The 20,015-nt window shown below is 41.2% G+C and overlaps 1 protein-coding gene and 1 long non-coding RNA gene across 2 annotated transcripts; both read right to left on the bottom strand.

Annotated features, from left to right (window-relative positions):
* Positions 1–5,204: 5,204 nt before the first annotated feature.
* On the bottom strand, positions 5,205–5,813 carry LOC112936070 (uncharacterized). Its single transcript, XM_026020527.2, has one exon. It carries the CDS (start codon positions 5,811–5,813, stop codon positions 5,205–5,207), a length of 609 nt encoding a protein of 202 aa, XP_025876312.2.
* A 10,721-nt stretch (positions 5,814–16,534) lies between these two features.
* LOC136351914 (uncharacterized) lies at positions 16,535–18,949 on the bottom strand. The gene is made up of 3 exons (XR_010735202.1): positions 18,352–18,949; positions 17,966–18,031; positions 16,535–16,843 (listed from the first exon to the last, which is right to left on the bottom strand). It is a non-coding gene; the product is annotated as an uncharacterized lncRNA (long non-coding RNA).
* Positions 18,950–20,015: the final 1,066 nt, after the last annotated feature.

A 20,015-nucleotide genomic window follows, 5' to 3' on the forward strand; every position in this document is an offset into this window, starting at 1 on the left:
ACTATATTACCTCTATGTCTCCTTCAGTTTCAGGTACTACGTACGTTTTATCAGTTATGGTGTTGATTGTTGGTTGATCAGTATCGGCTATAACAACCCATTTAGTCAACGAAACATTTAAAATTTTGTGATCCGCTATCACGTATAAAACATCAATGGAACGGATTGAAACATATGTTTTTTTTCTCATCAAAATATAATCATGCAATATCTTGTTGTAAAATATATTTAGTTACAATGAATATAACGGTGTGATCGAATCATAAATCGGACAAGTAATTTAGGAGAAAAAATATTTTGAAAATCACTAAGTGCATGCATGCATGCATTGCATTGATAGAGTAGAGAGAGAGGACAGAGAATATGTGCAGTTAGTTGCATGAATTTTTTGAAACACAATGAAGACATACGTTGAAATATGTCACTATTCTACCCTATAGTTCATCAACACAGTCCTACATCCGTCATACTTCATTCATCAAATCCACCGGCATGTATTCATTTGTGTTACATCCAACGACTCAGAACATTTGGCTCCCCCTTCTCCTCATCAGTAACTATGTCCGCGATTGTACGTCGCCCTCTTTGCAGATCTCCCCCAAATCATCTGCGATCCACGCCTACCCCACAATCATTGACGCCCACCGTTGCTCCACTGTCGCCATCGCCACCCATCGAGAATTTGGCCTCATCGACGTTGCTGCCCCACAGGTCATGGAGTTTCCCAATCCTAGCCGCCGTGATCCAACAGGCCGTCGTTGATCTGTCGCGGTTCGGTACCCCTCGCACCGCCACCAGATTACCCCGTGCAAGGCCCCGCCGACCGGTCTTCTTCACTATTGCGCTGCCAGCTGATTGCCCCGTCTATTGATCTCACCATCCGCATGCCTCCTCGTTAGAGAGATTCGCTCAACGCGATAGTGTATTCATCACGAAGTATTACATATATAGACCTCAAAGCGATTGGCGGAGGGCGAGGCTATTTCCGTTGCTATGGCACGCGTGGCGGCGGCTGATTTGAGGGACAGTGGCGGCGTGGGGCCGAGCGGCGAGAAAGCCGTCACCGAGTGGGGGCCACGGCACAGAGCCAAGGGCACAAGTCGCCGAGGTAGGGTCCGCAGGTCCGGCAAAGATCGCGAGTGGAGGCAGAGAGGGTGCGTCCGCGGTTTGTCACGACGCAGTGCATGGCGATGTTCCCTTGGTGTGAGGCGGCAGTGCGTGCGACGCGCAGGGAGGGTGCGGCTTGTGACCGGGCGTGGCGCATGGCTGAGTGGTTGGACAGGGCAGCGCGCGGTCGGGAGGCGGCTCGGCGCGTTGCTTGTCCGACGCATGTGAGGCGGGAGGTGCGGTGCAGTTCGGCACACGGCACTGGAGCGTGGCTCGGCGCATGGTGCGATGTGGCGCTGCGTTGAGCACCATGTGTGCACACGAGCTCCGCGGCAAGGGTTAGGGTTAGATGGCTCGGCTAGGGTTTGGTGCCGGCGTACGTGGTGGTTCCCGGTGGCAGGGCGTGGCGGAAGGGGCAGCGCACGAAGGCGGGCTCGTCCACGACGAATTTATTTTATTTATACATTTTTTTATTAAAATATTTACAAAAATAATTTTTTGTTTTGAAAATTTACAAATCTAATCGCCTGCCGCCCTTTGGGAGGGCGATTTTTAAAAATCGCCCGCCCTTAAAAATCGCCCTTCCAGAGGGCGGCAAGGGACCTAAATGCAAATTTTCCAGCACAACTTGTTAGCTCTATGATTTTATAATTTAAAATTATATTATATAAAGTCAGATGAAATAAAACTTTATATCAAAATTGTAGAGCTCAAGGAGATCTACAACTTTGTAGTTAACAACTTTTTCATTTAAGATGTTTTAGATATCCAAATATTCGTTACAAAATATAAAACATATTTTAAAAAATCTCAGATCTACATTTCAAACGACATTGGATGGAGATAAACTTTATATAAAAGTTGTAGATCTTGATGAGATCTATAACTTTGTAGTTTATCACTTTTCCATTTAAAATCATTTGGAGTATCGAATAAGCATTATTAGTTTTTAAGTAATTAAAACCGATGGAAAGGGTTTGAACACAAATAAAAATTTTGTATTTAGGTCCCTTTCCGCCCTTTGGGAGTTAAAAATCGCCCTCCTAAAGGGCGGCAAGCGATTAGATTTGTAAATTTTCGAAAAAAAATTATTTTTGTAAATATTTTAATAAAAAATGTATAAATAAAAAAAATTCTACTAGGGCAGCCCGGACTCTGCGGCCTAGGCAAAAACGGCCGAACGGCGGCGCTCGACGCGCAGAGGAAGAAGGGGGACTTCTTGCTAGGCCGTGTTGGCGGCTCTGGTCGACTTGGCTTGCTAGGCCGGGCCGGGCAAGCGGGCTGCCGGGTGGGCTAGGCTGGGAGGAAGAAAAGGAAGGGGATATGTGAAAACTTGAGGGATCAAAATTAGACTTTCCAGAGAGCAAGTTAGGGTGGAAATGGCCCGAGCTAGGCTTCCTAGGCATGCAATCTGGACTTTTAAGAAAAGCCTTTGAATTAGATCCTTAGCTTCACAAGGAGGTTTTTAGAAAATAAAAATATTAAATCCCTTTTTTTTGCAAAACATTTCCTTGGAGGAAGAAATCCTAAAAAGAGGTTTGAGGAAAATAATTATTATTTGCTTACAAAATAATTAAGGGATCAAACCTTAGAAGGGATTTTTAGAAACTAATTAACACTTAAATTCATTCGTAAAATAACTCACAAAAGGGATATTAATACATAAAAGAGTTTTTAAGAAAGATAAATAGTATTTACTTTCATTCGAGAATAATTCCTTAATTAATTTTATTTTATAATCATGGTTCTTTAATAAATATTATTCTAAATTAATAATTGAATTTAGAATTTGCAAATAATCCTTCAAATTAATTTAATTAAGGCACTAGCACAACAGGGAAGGAAAATAAAATCTAATAAAGACCAGCATGGGAAAAGTTTGAAAAAGGTTTTTGATTATTCCAACTTTTGTTTCCGGATTTTAAAACTCGAAATTTTCAGGGTAAGTTGGAATAATCAAAAGGACGCGACTACACCGCGCATGGTAGCGTAATAGCGCTAATGCGCGACGTAGATTTTCCAAAAGTGTTTTCCCCGCCGAACGCGCGATATTCCGAAAAAGGAAATATGAGTAAAATACATGGCCGGTCCTTAAACTTGCGCGCGGGTTTCACTTAGGTCCATAATCTTGCAAATTGCACAGTCAAAGCCACCAACTTGTTTTAATGATTCAGGGCAGGTCCAAACCCCACTTGACCGGCTCTGACCGCCAACGTGGCACGCCACGCAAGCACCAATTTTGCAAAGAAGCCCCTCCGCAAACAGTAGCACCATGGCGGACACAAAAATCCCCAAATCCTTCGCAACCATCCCATTCTAGGGTTAGCGGCTAGCCAGGCTGTTGAGGCGAGGAGGGATAGGTGTGCGGCGGCGACGGAGGGCGGCGTGCGGCGGCGACAGGGGGCGGTGTGCGGCGGTCGGAGGCGGCGAGGTTGCAGCCATGGCGTCTGCAAGCTCATCGTCGTTAAGCACCCGCCGGAATAGGTTAGTTGTACCTTTGATCGTGTGCCCCTCATGCAATGTGAAGACCATCGTGAGATGCACAGCGAAGACAGATGCTAATGAAGGCCGGATTTTTTACACTTGTCCTGACCATGAGGTGAGTTTTAGTTTGGTTGGTTTGGTTGGAATTTGTTAGCTGGCAACCTCGCTGATTAGTGTTGATTTGAGTTTGCTTGTTATTTCTGTAGAAAGATGGAACTGGGTGTAACTTTTGGTATTGGGAAGAAGGTTACATCAATTATCTGAAGAGGAATGGCTTCATTGCTGGAGAAGATGGCACATATGGGAAGACTGCTCAGCATTTGGATCTGAATCAAGATGCTTTTGGGAGACAAGATGAAATTGAGAAGAAATTGATAGCTATAGTGCCCATTGTTAGAGAAATACTGTTGGCAGTGAAGTGCATGTTAGTTGTAGGGTTATTTGGAGTTCTTATTTTAGTCTGTGTTCTGGTTGTTGTCTTGATGAAATGAAGGTGGAATTGAATGGAGAATGAAGAATGCTGAATGTATTTTGGTTGTGCCAACTTTTGGAAATGAATGTATTTTGGTTGGGCTGGAATAATTATGAATGTTGCCATTTGCACTGAAATTTACAGCATTTTCAGTTTGAAAAATGTGTTGGAATTTGTGTGGAATGACAGGCTTTAAAAAGGCAGGTTTGAAATGACAGTTTCAGGATTTACAAATACAGGTTCAGAGAAGAAATTGCTTCTTGCAGGATTAAAATGACAGTTGCAGATTGAAATTGACAGCAACATTGCATCAGTACACATATATGTCATAAATGAAAAGCACAATTGATCTGAGAACTAGCCACTTCATTGCATGACAGTTTAATGTTTTATCCAAAAGCACATCACCATAACACATCCACATCCAGAATGTTTGCTGTCATGGCACTACAGACACATTTACATGGCAGCAACATTGATGTCCAAAATATACATCCACATCCACATCCACATGCACTATTTCTTGTCATGAACATGAGTTGGCAAGCAAAAGTATTCCTATGATCTATGAACAAGCATGGATCATTGCAGCAGCAGTACTATATTCCTTCAAGCCTTCTTCTTCTTCTTTGCAGCAGCACCATCACTCAAGCCATCTGTTGCCTTCTTTTTCTTTGAAGTGCCAGCTGCATTCTTCTTAGGCTTGGTCATCTTTGATCTTCCCTCTTTTGTTGAAGTGGTTAATACCACTGGTCTAGCTGTTGGCTGGTTTTCTTGAATGAAAGCACAGTCAGGTAGTGGACCATGTTCCTGAGTTAGTTGACTGGGCTGTGATGCCTACATGAATTAAAAATCAGAGCAAAGTAGCAAACTGAATGTTAAACAGGTTTATAAAGGAGGACAGTTATGGTACAAATGCCACATGTGTTTACATCTGAATAAAGTGATCTAAACCTTAACAAGAAAATTACCTCCTGCAGCATATGATCCAACATATTGTCATTCACCTCAGCTAATAGTGATGAGCCACCTGCTTGTGGTCCCATTAATTCCTGTAACACAACATTGGTTAGTTCAAGGGATTAACACAACATAATCTGAAATGTAGAGTTTTAATAACCTGAGGCATGACTGAAGGCTGTTATGTGGCTTCAACTACATTTCTTCTTATCTTGTTCTTAGGCCTTATTCCTTTCTTCCTTAGCTCACACCCTTTTTTGTTGTGGTTAGCTTCATGACAATAGCTGCAGTGAATAGTTACTCCATGTTTGGTAAGCTTGGGACCATTTCTACCTTGCACTTCCTGTGGTTGCTTTCTTCTGCTTTTCTTTGGCCGGCCAACCTTCTTCTCATACACAGGTGGCAATATTTGGGGTCCATTCATTTTCTCCCAATTGGCTTTATCATTGCAAGGAATGATATTCTCTGCATACACTGCCTTGAATGCATTGATAGAGTAGCAGTGTGGAAGAAAATCTTCTTCAGACAGATGGTCTTCTCTAATGCATGCTATTGCATGGCAACAAGGGATGCCAGTTAGGTCCCATCTCCTACAATCACAGTGCTTGGTCACAACATCTACAATGTATTTGGTCCCTCTCTCTTCTACTTGGAAAACACCCTTTCCAGCAGGCAACACATAGCAAATGTTAGCCTGCTCAACAATCTTTAGCAATTTCTTCCTAATCTTGGGACAGATTGGGCCCTGCCATTTTTGTGCTTCTTTTTGTTTGTTGAAGAACCTTGTCATCAACTGGCCCTTTATCTTCTCTAGCATGGTCAGTATTGGCATCTCTCTAGCTTCTAAAATATATTTGTTGAAGACCTCACAGCTATTGTTCAGTAAGATGTCACATTTAGGGAAATCACTGAAAAATGCTCTAACCCAGGTATTTGGTGCCATTTGCTCTAACCAGTTATATGCATCTTCATTTAAAGCCTTCATCTCCTCAAATTTAGTATTCCACTCTTGGACTGAACTAGACCTAGCACATGCCCAAAGTTGATTTTTAAGAATCTCACCTTTAAATGATTGCTGAAAATTCTGGTACAAATGCCTCACACAGAACCTGTGCTCAGAATCTGGGAATAGTTGCTGAACAGCTGGTATCAAACCCTACAAGAAGGTAACAGACATGATTTAAATGATTATAATCAGTAATTACATGATTACATATGATGTACAACAGACATTAAATGATTACAAGTAATATTACCTTCTGTTTGTCAGTCATGATGGTCCAAGGATAAGTATTGACAATGCCAACATCATCCTTCAAAGTTTGCAAGAACCAGGACCATGTGCTAAATGATTCTACCTCCACAACAGCCATTGCTATTGGAAATATACAATCATTAGGGTCAATGCCAACTGCTGTCAACAATTGCCCACCAAATTTTGTCTTGATATGGCACCCATCCAAGCAAATGATAGGCCTGCAGCCACTTAGAAAACCCCTCTTGCAAGCATCTAAAGAGAAATAGAGACAACTAAACTTGCCATCATCCAGTTTCAGATAGAATGAGCTGCCTGGGTTAGATCTCCTCAGTTCATTCCCATAGTCCCACAGCATGTTGTATTGTGCAACCTCATCTCCATATATCTCCTTCAGTGCCAACCTCCTAGCCCTAGCTAGTTTGCTCCTTGAGGGTGTCAAATTCCACTCTTTCTGAACAGTCTTGGCAAAGCTAGGTAGTGTCATCCTAGAATCAGCCCTAAATGACTCAATGTATTTCAATGCAAGCCAATTGGCAGTGCACCTCTGAAGAACCCACTCTTTTCTGCACTTGTGTTGAGGCACATAGGTCTTCACAATAAAACCATGCACTCTGCTATCTAGAGATGCATACATGTTCCAAGGGCACCCTTCTGCACAATGAGCCTTGATCCTTGTTCTATCATTTCTTGGCATCTTGATGTCTACCCTATTCTTCAAGCTGTACTCAGTGATTGTTTTTCTAAGCAGCTCAACAGAAGGGAACACCATCCCAACTTTAAAGACAGGGTTATTCATATCTTCTGGGTTAAAGGACTTGAACCTCAAATTGATCTCATCTGGATTCTCTGGCAGTTCCAAGCACTCTTCATCACTTGACTCCTCATCTGAACCTTCCTCTCTAATTACTCTCTTTCCCTTCAGCTTGCCACCTGCAACCTTCTTCTGATTGAACTTCTTAGGAGCTGGGCCCTGGTCCACCACATCACCATCCACATTATCCTCAAATAAATCATCATCATCATCTTGGAACTCATAGTCACTGTCCACAAAGTCTGAATCATCAACTTCACTACCATCACTGTCATATTCAACATCATCTTCAATTTCATCAGCTACTTCATCTACAACCCCACATGCTTGTACTCCTACATTACTACCCCCCTGGTTCCCATCTCCCTTCTGCTGACAACCTCTAACAGGGCTCATTACTATAGGCAACTCAGAGACTGGGCTCACTACGATATCTTCTTGATTTCTGCCTGAAACATGGTCAGTATGGTCTAAATAGATAACAAAGTTCTTGACTTTATTGCACACTGAATTCATTACATTAATCTCTACTTCGCTGTCCACAATTCTCAAACCATCAACCAAGTTCTTCCCAGGCAGCAACCAATATACTTTCAGCCTTGGCCCTGCATCATAACCCAACATAGCAACCAAATCTGCCAACTGCAGAGAACTACCCCACTCTCGAGAATCGACATAATCGAACCAGCTAACTTTGCCATCCACATAACTGCGATTCACTCCCATACCATAGAAAAATCCCCCATGATGAACCTCAATTGTGAACTGCTTCGAATTAGAGCCTACCAATGGCAAAAAAAACCAACCCCATCAACAACAAACTAAAACCCTAGGTTTAATCCTAACTGCTCCAACATCATCATCTCGCATTGCATAGAAAAAACGATACTTCACAACCACAAACCATCCAAACGGATGCTAAATCACAAGAAAGGGCGGGGTACTTACGATACACCGCCGCCGCCTCAGCTTCCCCCCTCAGGCTGAGGTCCATCGTCACCACTGCACCAACGCCGATGCCGACGCCGACGAGGGGGCCGGCCCACGCAGCCTATCGCCCGCCGCCACTCCTGCAGATGGATGCGCCGCCCGAATCGCAGCAAACGCCGATGATCCCCGGAGTGAGCCACTCGTCGCTTCCCCTCCCTCCAGACCTGAGGATTGGGGAATAATGGGAGAGAGGGGATGGATTTGGGAATTTAGGGTGCTGTACGCGCCTCTACTGTAGCTACAAGGGGTTAACTGCAATTATTCCGGCGCTACTGTTTGCGGACGGGCTTGTTTGCAAAATTGGTGCTTGCGTGGCGTGCCACGTTGGCGGTCAGAGCCGGTCAAGTGGGGTTTGGACCTGCCCTGAATCATTAAAACAAGTTGGTGGCTTTGACTGTGCAATTTGCAAGATTATGGACCTAAGTGAAACCCGCGCGCAAGTTTAAGGACCGGCCATGTATTTTACTGAAAGGAAATATTACAACCCGTGCTCTCCCTCGTGCCTGCCCCTCGTGCGTGTTTCTTCGTGGGCCAAGATGTAGCCCACGAAGGCCACAACTGGCAGGATCGTTCCTGGGCCAAGGTGTAGCCCACGAAGGCCATAACTGGTAGGATTGTCGTAGCTACCGTAATGCCATGAACGTAACACAGAAAAAGTTCATGACAAAAAGACGAGGAACAAGAGGGATGATAAAAGGAGGAACAAGATCCAACGGAGAAAGAGTGAGAAAAACAAATCTGGAGAGGATCAAGCATCAAACCACCAAAGATATCATGTAAATTTACATCTCCCACAAAGATCACATATCTGAATTGATGTTTCATATAAAAAAAGAGCAGATTCAATCACAATTCACATAAAGTTATTTCCAAGGACCCAATAAAATCATTTTTACTTTCAACATGTTTCATCTTCTTCTTCCTGATGCTGTATCAAAAGAATAAAAAGAGAAAAAAAATATCAGTACCGTTAACTTGCATCTGAGATGCGTGTATCAAAATGTTACGTCTGGATCATAAAAAGTTATTTCTTGCAGTTGTATTTACCGAGCTTCATCTCATTATTTTCTAATAATACACCAAAAGAGTAAAAAGAGAGGAAAAAAAACATCAGTTGTGCCAAGAAAAGTTACATCCAAGATGCATTTGTCTCAAAAGTTACTTATATGTCATCTAAAATTTACTTCCAGGAAGAGTTAAAGTTACTTCCTATGTAAATATGAAATACATTTGCCTTAACAAAAAATTAAAGACACTTATTATTTTGATGGTGTGAATTTTAAAGTTACTTCTTATATAATTTTCTCTTAAATTAATCATCCGATTTACGATCCGATTACACCATTGGATTCGAAACAATTAAATTTTTATAACAAGATCTCACATGATTATATCTTTTATGAAAAAAATAAAAATTACTTTTAGATTTCATTAAATTACTTCTTAGTTATAAAAGTAAATTCAATAAAGCATGAAAGTAATTTACATGTATTATAGAAGTAACTTAAAACAAAAGTAAAGTAACTTGTTACGATAATAAAAGTAAATCTATTATGGGGGTAAAAACATAAGTCTATCTAGTAATTAGATTTAATCTACATATCATAGTTACACACACAACGGATTTACTTATAATATCGTGACAAGTATGTAAATTACTTTTAGGTTCTATTGAATTTACTTTTATATGTCTGTAGGATCAAGGAGGCCGACTAGAGGGGGGTGAATAGGCGGTTTTAAAACTTTTGGCTAAAACCAAGTTTTGTATGCGGAAGCGTAAATCAAAACGGTTTTGCACAATTCAAAACCTAAATCAACTAGTCTCAAGTAAGTGCACAAAGAAGCTAGCCTATGTTAAGGTTTGCAAGCCTAGGGTGATAATAGCACAAATAAGCTCTAGTATGTAAACTTGCTCAAATGTAAATGCAACAAATAAATGAAGAGACAAGGAATTTTTCACCGAGGTTCGGAAACTTGCCGGTTTCCTAATCCCCGTTGAGGCGAGCCCAACTCCACCGCTCAACCACGAAGCCACCGCACGCCCCCTTCGTCAAGGGGTGGGCAAGGTAGGAGCCGGCCCACGGAGAGGACTACCCAAGCCTCGATCACTAGGGTAGTTGTTCCTTCACTCCGAAGGTGGTGAACTCCAAACCACTTACAACCGGCGCCGGGCCTCCTCCACAATCTCCTCGGAGAGGTCACCGGGCAACACCTCCACAAGCTGTCTAGGAGGCGGCAACCTCCAAGAGTAACAAGTCTAGGATGCTTGCCGAGGATGATCAAGTACCACACTAGCTCTAACAATGAAGCAATGCACTTGGATTGGCTTAACTCACTCTCCAACACCTCACTAGATAAACTAAGTGCACAAGGGTGTGAGAGCTCTTGCAAGGGTTCAAGATAATGCAATGGAGTGCTAAAACCTTACCCTTGCTGCTGGGGAGTGGGTATATATACACCCAACCACCAAACTAGCCGTTGGAGTCAAAATCCCCAACTTTGTGCTCTACCGGTCAGACCGCCATAGTGTGGCCGGTCAGACCGGATTACTTTGTAACGGCTCGGTCTGACCGCAGTGTAGCGGCCGGTCAGACCGTCCACGGCTCGGTCAGACCGCCATGGGCTCGGTCTGACCGGCTGCGGCTCTGGCGGCTCTGGATCGCCAAGACGAGACCTCCTTCAAAATCAGGATGAGCGGTCAGACCGCCATGGGAGAGGCGGTCAGACCGGACAACATACTTTGGTCAGACCGCCATAATGGAGGCGGTCAGACCGCAGGTCACTTTTCAGCTCAACCGACCGTTAGTAAAACGGCGATATCTCTTGACTCGGGTCTCGAAATTTGGCGTTCTTGGACTCTATGGAAAGCTTATTCAAAGGGCTATCCAATCCATGAACAATCCATCCAAGAAACACAACTTTTCTCAGGGAGAAAGGGTTCACACTCCGAAAGATACTCCACCGGACATAACCACATGAGGCTACCCAAACCTATAGGATTTGCCCACTTCTCTTTTTGTTTAGGACTTGAGAAAACTCACCACACTTGGCTAGACAAGGCCACAAAATACACCTACATACATATGAACTAATATGGCACAAGATCATCCACATGCTCGCTTCATAGACCCCTCTTGATAGTACGGCGGCTATCCAGCAAATCCGGTCTACACCAAACACCAAGACCGGGAAAAGTCTAAGAAAACATTCTTACCTCCATTATACCTTTGCCTTGCGCCATCCAACTTGAGGTCAATGCTTGAGCCAAGATCAACACTTGTGACCATCCGGTTGAACTATGTTTATGCCGAGGTCTTGTCCATCCTTTTTCAAGACTTTCTTCTCATCACAAGCTTTCATTCTTGTCAACATGGCGATGTCTTTGGTTTGGTGACCATCAACTAATGGTATCATCCATTTGCCTCATCACAATTAGACCTATTTCTTTGCACATCTCAAAGGAGAACATTAGTCCCAATAAATCGGTTGTCATCCTCCACTTGATGACCAACCGATTGCATATGAAAGATATGGATATATATGTTGAGTATTCATTAACACCACAAGCATCATATACTCGTATGCAAGCTCAAGTGTAAAGATCTAATACAAATAATAGGTGAACAACATGGATCTAGAACATGCATAATAAATGTATAGGATTTGCTCCCCCTAAATATATGCATACAAAGAAATATACAAGAGAGGCAAGTGTATGCATAAATAAAGAACCAATGGGGGTTTATCCTATACACATGGAGAAGGCACGTAGCAATGATAAAGACAAACAAAAACACATACATTCATGATCTCCATGTTCTCAATGTAAAGAAGACTAAATAAGATAAGGCTCAAGTAAACATTAGTCTCACACTTATATAACAATAACATGGAAATCATAAATATGAACCTATCAAAAAGTAGGAGATAAGAAGTGGTACATATTGCTTTATCTCCATTGCATTTTATCCTTGTCATGATTAAGGTCCATCTACCACATCTCATTATCGGGAAATGACCTAGTTGACAACTTATGTAAAAGAGAGGTTAATCCCATAAATATCGGTTTATCATCTATCACCAAAGCAACAATTACACAAATTGTTTAATCCAAGATCTTTCAATCTTTTCTCTCTTTTGTGATAGATAATAACCCGATATAAACAATATAGAGAGATGAGATGAAAGATAATTTCAAATCAAGGTAGAGATCTTATAAAAAACAAAATATAGAATAAGCTCCCCCCTCAAGATGTGCATACATATGGATATGAAGGAACGCATATGCACATAATCAATAAAGATCAATGAGGAAGCTCACACTATATTTTGGATCCACAAGAGAGACCAAATTAGAATATGTGAAGTTTAATACATACCTCTCATCATTTTTACTTTCATATCCAAATGAGACTAGTCAAAGAAAGGCTCATAAAAATTATTAGTCTCATATAGTTAGATTTGTCATTAATCACCAAAACCAAATTAAGGCACTTGAACTTACAATGTCTAAGATGCAATTTAATGAAATCTAATAGTAATTTAGATATAATATAAAAGTAATTTAGATATAATCTAAAAGTAGTTTGTATTTTTTCATCAAAATATAATCATGTGAGATCTTTTTATAAAGATTTGATTATTATGAACGCAATGGTGTAATCGGATTGTAGATCGGATGAGTAAGTTAAGAGAAAATTTTATTTGAAGCATAGGTGGTAGGAATATATTTTATACTTACTTGATAGACAAGTACTATAGATTAACACATATTCGGACAACATCTGGCGTCGCTCGTTAGCACTAAAACGAGATGCCTCTCGATTTAGATTTTGCGTACTTCTATGCAGTTTATTTCTTAGGTTGACAAAAACATAAAATATATATCTAGTAGCATACTGATGTGGTATGCATTTTGATGGACTCTTTAACAAAAAGTTGCATCAGCTGCATACACATTCTCTAGAAGTAAAAGTTACTTTCTACAAGCAAGAAAGTTACTTCCTTCAACATGAAAGTCACTTCCCCAAAAACATTAAACTTAGTTCCAGAAAGTTAATTCCACATAATTTGTTTTTTAAAAAATATGTAGCAGCAAGTGTCTGTCGTGTATATGTTTGGTTGCTTTGATCCATTAGTAAAGATAATAGGGCACTGGATGATACTGATTCTCAAAGACTTCCCACATAATCTCTTTCCATATAATCTTGATGGATGCAACTACCAGATTACTTCTCGATACTAGAAATTCATTGATCTCATCCCTCGTCGAATCGAGCACCTTGAATATTTCAGCTATCAATATACGAAAAAAATAAAAGACACTAATATTCTCTGCTGCCGGTATATGAAAAAGAAAACCAGAGAAGATGATATATAAGTGGAGATGAAACTGTACAAATGTAATTACTTTTAGATTACTAATATTCCCTTGCTGCCAGTATATGAAAAAGAAAACCAGAGAAGATGATATATAAGTGGAGATGAAACTGTACAAATGTAATTACTTTTATATGAAAAATACAAATTACTTTTAGATTTCATTAAATTACTTCTTAGTTATAAAAGTAAATTCAATAAAGTCTGAAAGTAATTTACATATATTATAGAAGTAACTTAAAACAAAAGTAAAGTAACTTGTTACGACATTAAAAGTAAATCTATTGTGGGGGTAAAAACATAAGTCTATCTACTACACGATGGATTTACTTCTAATGTCGTGACAAGTTACTTTCTCTTTGTTTTAAGTTACTTCTATAATATATGTAATTACTTTTAGGTTTTATTGAATTTACTTTTTTATGTCTAAGATGTAATTTAATGAAATCTAAAAGTAATTTAGATATAATCTAAAAGTAATTTGTATTTTTTCATCAAAATATAATCATGTGAGATCTTTTTATAAAGATTTAATTGTTACGAACGCAACGGTGTAATCGGATCGTAGATCGGATGAGTAAGTCAAGAGAATGTAACTGTTGAATCATGCATAATTTTCTTCTTAAAACACCTAAAAGTTACTTCCTTTATCTCTAAAAGTTACTTCTTTAGCATGTAAAAGTAGCTTCCTAAACCTTACTTGTTAGTCATATAAAAGTTGCTTCGCAAATGCTTCTATAAGTTACTTTCTACATGATCACATTGTTTTGCAACACCATTTTGCTTATAAAAAAAGAAAAAAATGACAGGTTTAATACCTTCTTTCTAGACCTTTCTTGGAGTGGGTTGTTGTACAAATGTAGATGATCTTCTCCAAAATCTCTTTTCTTCTCATGTTCTAGCATTTGCTTCTTGTCCCTGGTTTTCCTCATGACCGCGGTTCCTCATTCCCTATTGTTTAGCTTGTTCCACCTCCACCATAGGTGCCTATCGTCCCTTTATGTGCCAAGTTCTTCGTTCCGTGTATCCTAAATTTATATACAGTTGGGAAAAGAAAAAAAATCAACAAATTAAATAAAAAACAAAATAATTACTACTGTCAGCACATAAATTAACTGTTGTCTTACTCCTACTTAGTTTAGCATCGGTCATTTGACCTCATAATGCTACATGTTCACCTAGGTGTGTCTATCGGCATGACAAAAAAACTTCAGAAGTTGGAACCTTGGATAAAGCATACAAATAGTTCTGGAAAAAAAAAAGATCATGATAATCTGAAATTTTTATATTTTGGTCCTTTTTGAAAACTTATTTTACAAATAAACTCCTGGGAAAACTTAAACCGGGAATGGTCCTTTTTGGGCACCAGAGAGGCTGGCACCGTCCTCCAACATGGCGGCGCCAGCCACACTGGCGCCGTGCCCGTGCCACCGTGGCACTTGGGCTGTCGTGGCGGTGCTGACTGGGCAGAAGGGGGGCGCCAGCCACACCGGCGCCGCCCCTCATACCATGGCGCCAGCATGGCTGGCGCGCCCCTCCTCTGTTGGCCGCGCCCTTAAACCCCGTGGGCCTCACCACCTTTCTCCTCCCCACTCCCATTTTCACCCAAGCAGCAGCCCGAGCAGCAGCGCAGCAGCTCTTCCTCTCTCTCCCCCTCACGTCTCCACCTCAAATCCACTCAATTTGAAGCCGTTTTTCGCGGGATTTTTTGTGGAAATCGAAGAGAAAGGTAGACTCCTCCATTCCCCCCTCTTTTTTTTCGTTTTTATTGGTTGAATTTGTAGATCGGAGGGTAACCCTAGAACCCCCCTTTTGCCCAAATTTGTGATTTTTAGCATTTGTTCTTGAGATTGGCTTGTTGTAGTGCTACATATTTGCAATGTACTCATTGGTGTCACGATTTTTTTAACCATATATGTGGTAATGTTAATTTTTGGATGGTTTGGTTGGATGGATGGATGAAAAATTAGGGTTGAGGCATGAAAGTAATTTTAATTTGATGGACTTGATGCTATAGCCTATAGGTTAAACTTTTAACCATTAATTATATGAAGGGGAGAAAATTTTGGTTGCATTATAGAAATTGATTATAGTTAATTAGAACTAGGTTGGGTTGTATGACGGAGTATTTATAATATTTCGATGTGTAATGCACTAGTAAACTTGTTTATAGTTGTAGGTGGATTAAATATTTTTTTTAGAGTAGTAGCTTTGGGACAATTTAAGTTATGGATTGGTTATAATATGTCGGTTTGGACTACGTTTAGGAATGAAGATTTAATTTTTGTTGCAAAGTTACATTTGATTTTTTGGTGTAGATGGATAGACTTGTTCGTGTTTACTACAGTGGTAGAGTGGTGGAATCTTATGTTGGTGCACATATTGAGTTTGAGGATATGTCATTAAGACCATTTTGTTTCCCACCCACCCAGCTCTAGATGAACTAAGGTCACGAGTGAAAGAAGTTCTTGGATGGACCGAGGATAATGTGGAGATTCGTTTTTATGGGAGATACAATGTTGGTCAAGGGCATAAGTATATATTAAATGTGATAGGTCAGTTGGAATGGGAAGTTTACTTTGATTTGGTAAAAGAGTCTTCAGTTTAGATCTCTAGTGGTGTTTGCATCAAAGTTGGTAAGTACCGTAGAAAATTTGGATCTAAACAAATCTCCTTATCATTACGTTGAGAAGAATTTTGTGACATATTCTTCTCGTCATGGAGGGGATGCAAGTAAGACTGAGTTGGTACGAGAAGACTTGGAGGGGGAAGGAGAGAAGAAGAGACCTTTGCTTGGAAATGATTTAGGGGAGGCAGGACCATCAAAGAGACATTGCGGTAGTGATGATGTGCATGCAGTGAGGGAGATGAAAAGGGAGTTAGTACAAGAGGGGCTTGATCTAAGTGAACATTTGTCGGAGAGTGTGCATTGGTTGTCGTACGGAGGCAACCCTGAATACCCGACGGAAGTAGCAGGCCAATATGTGAATCCAGATGATTACTTTGTTGTCGAATTGAGTGGTGGTCACGATTCTGTCTCAGTAGAAGTCAATAGAGAGGAGGTTGACAAGGAGGCAAGTGTTGAGCAATATGATGTTGAATTTGCTGAAGACTCTGATGATGACTGTCACGCCCGGAAATTCACTAATAATTTCCGAACTAATTTGTGCATAAAACCCTCGTCCAGGAATCAGCCGAGGTACACAAACTGACAATTTAATATACAAATCCATCATAATAATAACGTTACATACTTACAAAAGAAAAGAAAAACAACAGCAGCGGAAATAACGGTCTAGCGATGGCTTCAGCTCCACTCCCACAGGCAGCTCAACTGGGGTATAAGCCAAACGTCTTCTCCTTCTGGATCCTTTTTCTTCAACTGAGATTGATTGATTATTGCAAGAATGAGCATACGACATACTCAACAAGCCACACAGCAAATATGCAAGTGCACAAGGATACCAACGGATGGCATAATATAGGCTCATTTGCAAAAGCAGCATTTAGCAAAGATTTAAGAGAAGTAAAACAGTAGAGTAATTAATCAGAAATTTTAATTAACACTGAACAGCACACTCATGCTGCACAGGCCCAACCATCTTGAACAACCATACCCGGCTGTACAGACCTAACTCCAAACCAGGAACTACACAAATTATTACCAGTTATAGCATCAATAATTATTGTGAGAGGTGTGAGACTAATCACGAAAAACATTGCTCAACTCGTCCATAACCACGGGCACGGCTATTCGAATAGTTTTACTCTGACCAGAGGTGTACCACTGTACCCACAAGACACAGCCTCAACATCATGTCTACCATGCGTCGCGATACTGGAAAGTACCCGAATAGAGGCTGTGACAATACCCCCTGCACAACACAACTCACCACAGTGCACCATTCCTGGATCATAATCACCCCCTCAAAAACCAGACGCATAGACTCCCCAGCGACCCCCACGGACTTCTCGTCGCTTCTCAGTCTGGCACCCCGTAATGAATCATGCTATACAAAAGGTAAAGCCGTTGCCCACGCTGGCTTGTTGGCACGGTAAATGTTTCACAATAGTAGCTCGCGAACCGGTCCTTAATTGCCATGAGCACGACCTTCACAACCATGTGCTCACAACCCACCATTGACAAGTTTTAATTCTCAATTAATTAACATTACACGATTAACCATCGTGAGCTACCATTAAATATAACCATAATTAATAATATAGTATAATTCACCCCATTAATGATGCTAATGTTTCTAAGCATGGCTAAGCAATTATATATATATATATATATAGCATTTAGCTGAACCAAACCAATATATAAGGTCCAAGCTAATCAAATTATAACCCATAGGAAAATAAAGTCATCTTCGGCCATTAATTAATCGGGAAAGGCTCACCACCCGATGACATTCGAAAATAATGCATAAGTTGAAATAAAACATTAGCTTTAAACAGGTTCAACATGCTCAAAGGGTTATTTGGGATCTGTGTGACTTGCCTTGATCTTCCGCAAACACTTATGAACCTTCCTCAACGAAAACGCTCTCCTCCGGAACGTCGGAAACTAAAACGAAAGAACAAAATCAACAAAACAGTACAAAAACAAGCAAAAACAGTACATGTGGATATTTTTAACATGTAGATCTTGATTTTAGAAAAATTTAGCAACTTGAACCACTCGAATCAGAGTTACGATGAATTAGTTATGAATTTCCGAAGTTTAATCGATTTTCATCTAATAAAGAAACTAAGAAAAGGGAATTATGACGTCATCGCTGACGTCATCGCCGGCCATGGCACTGCTCCACGCGACCACCGGCGCTAGAGAGCTCGGTTGGGCTAACCGAGGACACCAACGCGAAGAGGACGACGACGCGAACTCACCGGTGCAAAGAACAACGACGGACGACGACGAACGACGGCCGGCGACGAGGTTCAACGGCGGCTCGACTTGGGTCAACAATGGCGACGGCGCTCCGGCGGTCTTCGGCGGCTGCGAAGGGGCGGACGGGGTTCCTCTCCTCCGTGCGCACCCAACGGCGGCGACGGACGGCAGCGGCGACGGCTACCGTGGCAGCGCAACGCGGCCGGAGGATCGCCGGCGACGGCGGCGGCGGCTCTACGGGCGACGGCTCGGCTTGGGACTTGGGGCAAACGGAAGAGGACGTCAAGGGGATGCTATTTATAGGCTTGGATTGAAGAGATCGGACTCCAACCGAGAGGATTTGAGTCGGAAAAACCGAGGGTTAGTTGGAGAGATAAGCTCGAAAACGAATTCGATTCCGCGTTGATTTCTTCGGGATAAAGTCCGATTCTTGGAAGAAAGGGTAGAGGAGGATAAGAGGAATATTTCCCCTCAACTAATTTTGCAAACGGAGCACGGGATGCGGCGGATTTGGTGGAGGAAGCGGCGTCGGCTAGAGCACAGGACGGCAGCTCGGGCTTCTGTCCAAGCTTGAAGATGAACAGTATACGGGGAGGCAAATTAGACTTTCGTCTTGGGCTGGCTGAAAAATAAAGGAAAGAAAGAAAGAGAAGGGGGAACTCGGCTGGGCCGACTTGGGCTGCACAGCCGTGCACACAAAAGAGGGAGATGGGCTGGAAAGGGCCCAAGATTAGGAAGAGGATTATTATTACTTTTCCAATTAAATTAATCACTGAAATGATCTTTGAATTGTTAAAAATACTTTCAATGCTCGAATAATTTCAAGAAAAATCTTGAAAATACTTGAACACTATAAGTATTTAAAAAAATTATAAGCAGACCATTTAATGATTAATTTAATATGTGAATAATTTCTGAAATGCTCTTTGTATTAGGAATTGAGCTCCGAAAAATCCGAGAAAATTTCAGAGAGTATAATTAACCATGGAGAATTTAATAAAAATTAAATCCATCCATGCTTTATATTTAGGAAATTTTATTTCCCACATTTAACTTCACTTATAAATTAATGAACATTTAATATAAATTCTAATAATAATTTATTAAATAATTTATAAATCCTGAAACGAAAATCAGGATGTGACAATGACCGTCCATTCCCTCCACTAACTAACAATGACAAGTTAGCATTAGAGGAATGGCGTGCATTTGAGAAGGTGTTTGAGAGGAAGCCGGATATTCCTGAGTTTAGGGACCTAACACATGCCCATGGTGCAATACTAGATGGCGGCATCAACCTAGATCAGTTGCCAGAACCATTCCAGGTGGATGGTCTCATAAAGAGTTTAGAGTTCCCATCCATGGTCACATTGAAGCTATGGCTCCAGGAGTACGCCATCGTGCACCATCGTCCATACCGTGTTGTCAATTCTGCCGCAAATAGGAAGTACACTGTTAAATGTGAAAAACCATGGTGCAAATGGAAGGTCCATGCAACTAAGAGGTCTAGTGGCACGTGGAGGATATCACGGGTTGGTAAGGCACATAGCTGTGCTACTGCCGAAGGTTCAGGGAGCCACCGGCAGCTGACATCTAACTTCATAGCAAATAGTTTATGCAATGCCATAAAACTGCAACCTACACTCTCTGCTTCTGCATTAGC

The sequence above is a fragment of the Oryza sativa genome, chromosome 9 (genome assembly GCF_034140825.1).
Source record: "Oryza sativa Japonica Group chromosome 9, ASM3414082v1".
NCBI classification, from domain to species: domain Eukaryota; kingdom Viridiplantae; phylum Streptophyta; class Magnoliopsida; order Poales; family Poaceae; genus Oryza; species Oryza sativa.

What these genes read in the sequence shown, in the direction of transcription:
- LOC112936070 (XM_026020527.2), bottom strand. Translation starts at nt 5,813, where the DNA reads ATGACAAGGTTCTTCAACAAACAAAAAGAAGCACAAAAATGGCAGGGC.